The sequence below is a fragment of the Globicephala melas genome, chromosome 7, assembly GCF_963455315.2.
Source record: "Globicephala melas chromosome 7, mGloMel1.2, whole genome shotgun sequence".
Classification (NCBI taxonomy): Eukaryota; Metazoa; Chordata; class Mammalia; order Artiodactyla; family Delphinidae; genus Globicephala; species Globicephala melas.
Window position 1 is genome coordinate 103,239,636 of NC_083320.1, and position 10,800 is coordinate 103,250,435.

The 10,800-nt window shown below is 50.7% G+C and overlaps 1 protein-coding gene across 1 annotated transcript in view; it reads right to left on the bottom strand.

Annotated features, from left to right (window-relative positions):
- Positions 1-9,613, bottom strand: part of TFCP2L1 (transcription factor CP2 like 1) — a 58,334-nt gene extending 48,721 nt beyond the window's left edge. Inside the window, exons 1-2 of the mRNA XM_060301510.1 lie at positions 9,552-9,613; positions 5,939-6,090 (exon numbers count right to left, since the gene is read on the bottom strand). Of these exons, the coding sequence (XP_060157493.1) occupies positions 5,939-6,090; positions 9,552-9,613 (214 nt within the window). The remainder of the gene's footprint in view (positions 1-5,938; positions 6,091-9,551) is intronic.
- Positions 9,614-10,800: the final 1,187 nt, after the last annotated feature.

Here is a 10,800-nt window from a genome sequence, read left to right on the forward strand (position 1 = left end):
AAATGCTACCCGGCTCAATTCCACAGGTGAGGAGCCCGAGGATTTGAGAGGTTAAGCGATCCCCCTAGAGCAGAAGCTGCCTCAGTTCTAGGATCTGGGAAAACAAGATTTCCCGCTGGGAGTTCTTATCTCCTGACCATTCCCTCAGGTCACGGTGGGCGGAGGCATGGGGAGCGGGGGTGGAGTAGGAGAAACTGTAGGGTTTTGGGTGTTGTTCAAGGAAGCATTTTCTCCCGGCTCCATTTCGGCTCCTTCCTGGCCTTCTTCCCTGCAAGGCTCCTACGCGGCCCCTCAGAGCTGCACCAGGCGTTCCAGGCGGCAGGCATGGAACCCTGGAAGTGCTAGCCTAGAATCCTGCCTGTAGGGAGCCCTAGGAAAAGCGGGTGCCTGCCCCTCCCAGAATTCCCTTTACGGTCACATCAATGCCCAACCACTCCCCCCAAGCATGCCAGATTTCACCCCTCTCGGCCTGTAAAATGAGAATAATACGTTTTAGGGGAATTACTCAAGAGAATACCAGGGACTTCCCTGGTGGTCCAGTGGTTAAGACTCTGTGCTCCCAATGCATGGGGGCCGGTTTCGATCCCTGGTCAGGGAGCTAGATCCCGTGTGCCGCAACTAGAGATCCCTCACACTGCAACTAAGACCCTGTGCAGCCTAAATAAATAAATGAAGAATACCATAAAGTGCTTTGGGAATTCTAAAGGCTAGGGTCCTCACCTTGCAATTAGAGTAATCTCTAACACAACAACTCACATCTTGTAGGGGTCCAGCGCTATCTGTGATCACAATTTTTTTTTTTTTTTTTTTTTGCAGTACGCGGGCCTCTCACTGTTGTGGTGTCTCCCGCCGCAGAGCACAGGATCCGGACGCGCAGGCTCAGCGGCCATGGCCCACGGGCCCAGCTGCTCCGCAGCATGTGGGATCTTCCTGGACCGGGGCACGAACCCGTGTCCCCTGCATCGGCAGGCGGACTCTCAACCACTGCGCCACCAGGGAAGCCCCTGTGATCACTATTTTAAAGACAGTATTTTAACATCCTGCCTAGGAATGTCTCCTGCAGGTTACGTCTATTATCTGGTTGTACAGTGAATGAAGAACTAACAGAAAAGGTCAGCAGGCCTTCCTACCTTTAACCTCTTCCAAAGCTACCACCTTTCAGTTCTAAGAGGTACAATTCTTAGTTCTAGAACCAACCCTGTGTTAATCTTTCAATTAGGAAAAGAAAGGATTAAAGTAGCAAAAAATAAACTAAAATAAAATACATCAAGGTCCCAATTTCATGGCCATGTTAACTTCCTAATAGGACTAGGGGAAACATGTATCCACTTTACTATTAATAATAGCTAATATGTGAGTTCATATAAAGTGCCACACACTGTTTTCAGTGCTCTTCCTGCATTAACTTATTTTAGCTACATAGTAGCACGTACTTCGTAGGGATTCTATTTCCTTCCTTTTACACATGAGGAGTTGGAAGCACTGGGAGGTTGTTTAAAGGACGTACCCAGGGAGGGCTGCCCAATAGCTCAGACTCAGCAAGGCAGCGGGAGATCTTGGCTATCTGGTCTACCTCTCCAGCCATATACATTCATACTCCTCCTCATGTTCCAAACCCTAGTCATACTGAATTGCTTAGGATCCTTCATAAACAGTGTGTTTTAACTGCACCCACACCCTACCCGTTCTTGCCTTTGCACGTGGCTTTTCTCTCTCTCCCTGAACCATCCTCTCTTTCCAATGGACAGGAAGTTTTTATTCCATGAATGAATGAACATAAGACTGTTGGAAAAATCCATCACTATATTTAAGATCGGAGAGTTGCTTTGGTAGGAAATTCCAAAGTTTTCTCCATAACAAGCCATTCTTGCAAAGCTGTTCTTATCTCAAAGCCAGAATTGCCTACACAGATTGCCTGGGGTCCTCTTTCTTCTGATCTCCCTGACTCTCCCACCACCTTACCTACTTCATCCCTTGCCTCCGGCTCCAGCCTTCAGGAAACATGTCTCCACAGTGACCTTCGGCCACTGACAAAGAGATTGGCCTGGGAGTTTGAAGACTTCCATTCAACAGCTGTCTACCCCTTCACCTTAGGACTCCATTTCAGGGGAAGAGCACGTACTTTGGTTCTCAAACCATTTTCACTGTATCCAAAACTAGCCGTTGGGCTTGGTGATAAGACACCCACAAGGAACACACCTTATCCAAGCCATGATGTGAGGGCACTGGTCTGACACTGCACTGAAAAATGAGCATCCCATGGTTTAAATGACTTTTTCATTTATAGATCCAGCATCCCTTCCATGTCTTTGGAGAACCTTAAACACATCATTACAAGAAAGAAGACATGGGATGGCCTCAGAGAAATAGTGCCCTAAACATCAGAGAGCCAACGCAATAAACATTAAACACTTAATAGCAAACTTTTTAATTAAACAGAAGGGTTTTGACTGTTGACTGATATGTCAAAGCTCCTTTTCTTTTAAAGTGATGCTTATTTGTCATATGACACAGGCATAGAAGCTACTTTAAATAAGGTACATTGAAAAAGATATCAAGTACAGCATTACTGATAATAGCAACAAAAAAAAAAGAGAGAGGGGAAGAGAGAGAAAAGTGAAATGGAAATAAAATAAATCATGCTTATTTTTAAATTTTCTGAATATTTACAGAGCATCTACTATCAAGGCACCAAGCTTAACACTTGGGATATAATGTTAAAAACATAGACATGGCTCTGCCCTCACAGAGCTTCCATTCTATTATGGGAGACAGACACATTACACATTACATTGTATATTTCATCCCAGCAGTTAAGACAATAATCAGTCCTAAACAATCAAAGAAAATAGTGAAATATTACGCAGACATTTTAAATGATGTCTAAGAGGTTCTATAATAGAAAATATTACAAGAATAGTTTAATAAAAGTAAGAAACAACTTTATAAAGTATATGATCTCATAAATATTTTTTTTAAAAGTATAGAAGGAAGATTCAATGGTTGTAAAATCCATCTATAAGAATAGGTGACTGAGAAAGGTTAAGAAGAATGATAAAAGGAACTTCTACTCCCAAAAAGGGAAACATACTTCCAAGCTACAATTAGTTCAGCTAGAAATGGGGCAACAATCAGGTGTACAGGACAAACATCTACACATCTGTTTCTGGACCCATAGTTTAGAATATGGCTTTTTAAATGTTTCGAAAGTGGCATTTAAACCAGTGAGAATAGGAGGTAAACTAGGCATTAACTAGTAGGTCAACTATTTAGAAAAATAAGTAAACTTAGACTTTTACGTCACATCACAAACTCCAAATGTAACGTATGAAAGTATAAATCCCACTGGTAAAGCTGGGAGAAAAAAAGAAATACATATATTTTATATAGTAATAATCCAAAATCATCATTAAATGACTAATTATCGTTTCCAAAAGAATCCCAAGCACATTGCAATGTTAAAATTTAGAAACCATTACATGAACTTTAGGAAACCACTAAGCTGATTTTGGGGTGGGCAGGCATTCTAAACATAAAAGGAAAATCATTTTAGAAAACTGAAAGACTTGACAATAGATGTTGAAAGTCAATTTCTATCCATGACATACATCTCACACCATAAATATAGTTATCACAAAATAAATACGGTTAAATGGTCGGGGAAAGAATTGTTTCCAATATACGGCAGCTAGAAGGTTAATATTCTTCATTTAGGGTATGCTCTTACAATCCGTGAGACGGAACCATCCCAATAAGAAATGTGCAAAGAACATAAATTTAACGGATGGAGAAATTTAAAAGACCAATAAATATATTTTAAATATTCAACCACATTAGTAATGAGGTTACATTTAAATGCTAGTTTAAGATTAAGCCCTGTGGGGACTTCCCTGGTGGCGCAGTGGTTAAGAATCCGCCTGCCAATGCAGGGGACACAGATTCAATCCCTGGTCTGGGAAGATCCCAGATGCTGCAGAGCAACTAAGCCCGTGCGCCACAACCACTGAGCCTGTGCTCTAGAGCTTACGAGCCACAACTACTGAGCCCACGCGCCTAGAGCCCGTGCATTGCAACAAGAGAAGCCACCGCAGTGAGACACCCGCGCACCGCAACGAAGAGTAGCCCCCTCTCGCCGCAGCCCGCGTGCAGCAATGAAGACCCACCGTAGCCAAAAATAAAATAAAATAAAATAAATAAATTTATTTTAGGAACATATAAAAAAAAAAAAAGAAAGACCTAAAGCAAATACACTAAAGCAAATGCACTAAAAAGACCTAAAGCAAATACACTAAATTAACACAGGGGCAACTCTTTCTGCCTCTTTTATCTTCTCTATATTAGCAAAGGATAACCCTTTTAAAAAGACCTAGTGTGTTGACTGCCAAACGTTGTTGAAAGTTGACTGAAAGAACGGAGGGATGGGGTGGAGAGAAGGTAGGTGGGGCAGTCAAAGGCCTTAGAGATGGGGGAGGGGGGAGGCGGGCGAGCTGGGCCAGCAGCTGGGCCTCTGACCCCAGGACGGGCCAGGAACAAGAACCACCCCTGACCTCAGCTCTCTGTAAACCTCACCCAGTTTCTTCATGCTGCACTTAGGCAAGAGAGCAGAGGCCCAGAGGGGAAAACCACTGCTCCAAGATATATAGGTTGGTAGCGTTTGACCTTCTGTGAAAGAGAAAGGAAAATGGCCAAAGCCATTCCGCAAACAAGCACAGACACACGGAGGCATTCTTCCACACGGCCAGCTCACCTGCCGTCAGCGGTCACCAGCCTCGGCAAAGGGAACACAGATCTCAGGGCCTGAGCCAGGCACCCAAGAGCCGACTGAGCTCAGCTTGGCGACCAGCTGAGGCCCCAGAGCCCCCCACAGGGATAAGCATGCCCTTGCCCTGGCCACGTCCACAGGCCAACGCCGAGCCACCTGCTGATTCTGAGCTGGTCCCTGGCCCAGAAGCTGGCCAGCTGAGCTGTCAGAGGTAAGCCTGATGGTCAGGCTGGACTTCCGCCCCCGGCTGGCTCCCCAGGTCGGGAAGCCAGAGTTCTGCAGAAAGGAGGCCGCCCGTGGAAGATAAACTGCAACCGCACTGTCATCCCCTGCCCTTCCAGAAAGTACTGCATCCCCCTGCCCCTCGGCTCTGCCCACTTTAAACACAGGGGCAACTAATCCGCTGCACGCCAGGGCGTCTGAGGTGACCCAGACGGGAAGGGCAACAAACACAGGCACACAGCATACAGAAACCACAAAAACACCATCGGTTAGGCCACTGGCCCACGGGTCCTGATAAAGGACATCAGAAATGGAACAGGCACTTCACACGCCTTCATCCTCTCAAACCTCACAAAATGACGCTTCTCATTTCACACGTGAACACACTGAGGCTCAGAGGAAAAGTCAAAGAGCTGGGAAGCACTGGGGCTGGAAAGCAAAGTCAAACGCCCGTGCCATTTCTCCCAGGACACGCTTGTCCCCGTGGCCACAAAGGGCTCCTGCCTGGCACGTGTGGAATCCGGCCCCTGGGCTGCGTTAGGATGGGCCTTCCCATCACTGCCGGGTGCAGCTCCAGAAAGGGCAGCTGACCTTGTATACCAAAGGTGCTCAATCTACGTCCGGGAAAGGACACCGGGTGTGGTCCCAGCAAGTAGTAATTATAAGTATGGTTGCCAATCACTGAGCATCATCTGCTCCCTGGAGGGCCCATACGAGGAATGTGAACCTTCACTCATTTGGCCTGAGTGAAACATAGCTGATGTGTCCATTTCTCAGATGAAAACACTGAGGCTCAGAAGTCTCGCAGCTAGGACACCAGCGCTCCTTGCCCAAACCCCAACTCTCCCACCCTGACAAGGTAACAGGCCCAAATGGGTCATTCAGGTCAACTCCCCACTCCTGGGCGGTCTCCCCAGCCCCAGGCTCCACCCCGGCCCGGTGCTCCAGGACTACCTTGGTTGAGGTAGGTCAAAGTCTCTTCGTGCAGCTTCACAGCTGGGGACGTGGCGGCACACAGCACATACTGCAGGGGTGGCAGGCGGGCCTCGTTCTCGGGGGACAGCTGGGGCTCCTCCTGCTTGAAGATGGGCAGGGCGAGGACGTCGCTGCAACACAGGAGGGAGGGGTCAGGAGGCCATTCGCAAAGACAGGGCCATGTGGCCAGCCCTGGTGTCAAGGGCAACGCAGCCCAGCACGGCGCAGCAGGCGGGTTCAGCCTACCACACCGCGTGTCACAGATACTCTAAGATGCTTTCCAGTGAGGGAGACCAATCCTGGATGATTCTACTTTCACGCCAAGACCTTCGAGAGATTGATTCAGATGCCGCCTGGTTGCCATCCACAAGAGTCTGGCTTTTAGAATAAGAGCCCGAACAAAATTTTTAATCTTTTTGAATAAACTGTCCCAGTTATTGGCCACTTCTCAGACCAAGACAATTTCATGTCCTCCGGACTCTGGAAACCATGCAAATGGAGAAACTGCTTCACCCACCCAAACTGAGACAACCCTCCACCCTTCTAAAAAAAAAAGGACAGCTGGCCCATAAGCCCTATTTTAAGGGTCATACTAATATCTCCTAAACGCAAAACAAGAAGGACCTTGGTTTCTGTTCAGTTTTCTTACCCAAATGGAAAATACTGAGATGCTCAAAGATTCTTTTCCTCCACCTCTAAACAAAAATCCCCATCAGATCCAAAAAATCAGCCTAGGACTGGATAACTTGTTTCTGGATGTATTTCTTAAGTGCCTTCCCAAGGAAAATAGAAATCCTTGAGAACATGAAGGACCTAAAGCAGGAGAGACTTGGTTACGCTCTCTGGATTATGAACAGATTATGGCACGGACACCCATGCCAAAAAAGTGCCCGTGCCCTTATCTTAATAACCCTCTACCCTCGGAGCATCCTGGGTTCTGAATCAGATTCACTGACCCCACTTCACTATATAAACAGCAGAGTCACTGGTATAATCTGCTCCTCATACAGCACCACAAACGAGTAGCTCTAAAACACAGACCCGGCACACATCCCAACATGTCGCAACAACTCTCAGAAGGAAAAGTCTGGCTTGGGGCTCACGTGGAAAACCTCCCCTGTGGGGGGGCCACCCCTGCCACCATCCATGGCCCTGGCTCTCCCACCCCACACCTTCCTTTGCCCGGACCGGGGCACACTCCCAGCCCAAGAGGTTATCTAGGAACAGGGGAGAAGCAGGCAGGCGTGCTCTCTGGGCGATTGCATAATTTTGTGTTTGCCCAGACCACGTTAAGTTAATAATCCATGGGCTGGTGCCTTTAAATTTAAAAAAAGGGAGGGATGCAGGGAGGAGGGTGGGTAAGAGCCATCACTCAACAGTAACTTGTTTCAAGCCTGGCATCCTTATTTGCTGAGCAATAAAGTCACCAGGACACGAAACAGAAGGAGGGAAGAAGGGAGTACAGGCCGCTACCTGGGAAGGTGAGACAACTTGCAGAGGTGCCGCTCAGTGAGGAGAGGACCAAAAAGAAAATGCACAAACTAAACAAAAGGACAAGACCTTCGCTCTAGAGCCAGGGGGACCAGAGGCATATTCACTGACTCTCACCTTGGCGTTCACCGAGGTCAACCTCTCCAAGGGTGAACACCCCAGCTTCCAAGAAGTGAAATTAAAATAGAGTGTGGGGACCTCCCTGGCTGTCCAGTGGTTAGGACTCCACGCTTCCACTGCAGGGGGCGCGGGTTCAATCCCTGGTCGGGGAACTAAGATCCCGCATAATGCTAGGCATGGCCAAAAAAAAAAAAGAGTGTGGACCAACATGCTTTTTAATCCATGCTCCCCAAACGACCTTTCACCCCAACTCGCACCCCACCTCACCCCGCTGAATGCAATACCAAACTCCTAAAAGGTACTCCCCAAAATCCCATCTCCGGAGCAGGGGCACCTCCCGCCCAAGAGGAGAATTATTCCCTAAAAGGATGACATTTTCGGTATCCAGGAAGTTTTAAATACACTCACTTCTCCACTCAGGGTCACCTCCAAACTTATTTCTAATCTATGGCAACATACCGAATGGCCACAAACTATAAAATTCAGGCAAAATCACACCTAAAACTGCATGGCGCGGTACAATAAATGTATCCCATTGTAGCATTTCAAGTAAGCGAACAGACACAGCCTTCTGCCAGGGATTAACATCTGCCCAGTAGGGGACTTGCCTGGCGGTCCAGTGGTTAGGACCCCACGCTTCCACTGCAGGGGGCACGGGGAAGTAAGATCCCCGCGAGCCGCAAGGCATGGCCAAAAAAAAAAAAAAAATCTTCCCGGTGGGCTTAACATCCCCCAGAGAAGTCTCCCTCTGGTGACATCACCATGGTCTGCAGAGAAGCCATCAGTCCTTAATTAAGACCCTAGACTTCTGCCATCCCCTACCACTCTGGCCCATGATAAAACACAGCAGACACATTACATAAACCCAATCACTCCTTTGCCTTCTGAAATGGGGATGCCTTCGGGGACGACTACTGGACAAATATCTATCAAAAGCCAGGATTTCCAAATCACCTGTACTGCTCAATCTGACTTGAAACTTCTAGGGACCAAAAATAAAAATGAAATGAAGCATGCAGGACGGGCTCTCACTGTGGGGCAGCCTGTACCAGCGACTTCCCACCTAGGTCCCACAATTCACTTTCTCTGAGCTCACACCAAATGCCCTTTGGGTTAAATTAGGCACATTTCATAAACTGTGACTAGGATGGAAATAAAGACAGGCTACAGCTGGTTCAGTCGAGTTCAGAAAGTGAAATGACCGCCCATTAGTACCCGGCCAGCTGCACAACAGGGAAAAACAATCCTCCAGGAACTGAAGCTAACGGAGGTGCCACTTCCTTCAAGGGGACAGGGGAGAAAACTTTGCAAGACAGGCAGGACTTACTTTTCCCTTTGAAGAGCACTAGTCAAATCCCTGCAGAAGAAGAAAGATTTCCATCAAGGGCAATCAATGTGCGGGCCTCGGGCCTACACACGCAAGACCACCTGGTGGGAGGGGGGACCCTGTCCCTCCCAAGCCTCCGCCCGCCCCCGCCGGCCCGCGAGGCCCAGCGCAGGGCCGCGCTCGCCGCTCTCTCGCCCCTCGGCCGGAGCAAGGACACTGGAGAGGACGCGAGGCTCGGAGAGGGACCGGGCGGAGAGGGGCAAAGAGCAGGGAACTAGACTCCCCGGGATAGGCTCCAGACCGACGGCAGGAAGTTTCCTCTTCTCCGACGCGAGCGGGGAGAGGAGAGACAGGGAGGCGGACGGCCCCGTAGAGGCTGCGGCCAGAGATGCGCGCTCTGCGCCCGCCGGGGTCGTCGGGGAAGCAGCCCCCGCGGGCACGAGACTCCGCAAACCCGCCTCCCGGGGGGGTCCCCAACTCTGAGCGTCGGCTCCCGCTGGGGTCGGTCCGTCGGTCCCAGGCGGGACTCTGGGCGGGTCTCCCTCAGTCCCCCAAGGGCAGACAGAGGGGAGGCGGGGGCGCAGCGGGGGCGCTCCGGACCCCTGGCCCGGCCGCCCCGCTCCCGGCCCGCAGACCCCGGCCCAAGCCCCTTACCGCAGGTAGCTGCCGGAGTTGTGCTGGTTGTAGTGCTCGGGCTGCGTGTGCCAGAACAGCATGGCTGGGGCTCCGAGCCCGGCCCGACCCAGGCGCGCGGCGGACGGGACGCGGGACGCGCCGACCTCTCTCGGTCACCTGCCAGCAGCGCTCCCGACCGCTGGGTCCGCCCGCCCCCGCGCATTTATGGACTGCCCTGGGGGCGGGGCCTCAACCGGACCCGCCCCCAGGCCGCGCGGCCGGGAGATGGCTCCAGCGGCCGCCTCACCTGGTGACCCGCACGGGCGCGTCCTCCCCGGGAGCGAGCGCGCCTCCAGGGCGGCGACCGCGAGCGGGCGGCGCGGCCGCGGGCGGGGGCTGAGGCCCGGGCTCCATCCCGGCCCCCGGGGCGGGGCCCAGGTAACCATCACCGCAGCCCCGGTGTCACCGACGCGCCTCCTCCGCGCGCCCATTCGCGCGGCCCCAGGGCGGGTGCCCAGGGCGGGTCCCCAGAGCGGTACCGCGGTTGGGGAGAGGCCGCTGTGAGCTTGGATGTCAGGGACCCCTACCTTGCTCTGCCTGACCCCTTCCCTTGCTCTTGCTTTTTCATAGCACTGTGACACTCTCAGAAATCGTATTTTGTTTTGTTGTTTAATGTACGCTTGTGTATGGACTGTCTGTCTCCAAGAGGGCAAGGCTGTGGACTCTCTAATTCACTGTTCTATCCCCACCGCCTAGAAAAGTGCTTGGGACATAGTGAGTGCTCAATAAATATTAGCTGAATAAATATTTTTAAAAAGAAATGCATCAAGTGAGTAATCAGAGAAGGCTTCCTGGAGGACGCGACCTTGAGCTGAGGCCTTATAGATTCAGAGGAAATGCCTCTGTGAATATCCGGAGGGAAAGTGGTTCCAGGCAGGGCAACAGTAAGCAAGGCCCTGCGGCTGACCTACTTTGGTGTGGCCTGGGGCTGGGTGACCCAGGGGAGAGCTTAGGAGGTGAGGTGGGCACGGTGAGTGGGGCAGATCAAAGAGGGCCTGACAGGCCCTGGCAAAGAAGCAGCTGGGCTTTTATTCTAAGTGTGTTTTCAGCAGAGGAGTTGCATGTATGAGCTGCCTTTTGGAAGGATCAGTCTGGAAGGAGTGTGGGCAGTGGGTCACAGGGGTGGGGCAGTTAGGACGGAGTGGAGGTCAAAGAGCCATGACCCACACCCGAGTGACCTTCACACCCCACCCCGTCCCCACGTTGGTCCAGTGCCTGGCACAGAAGA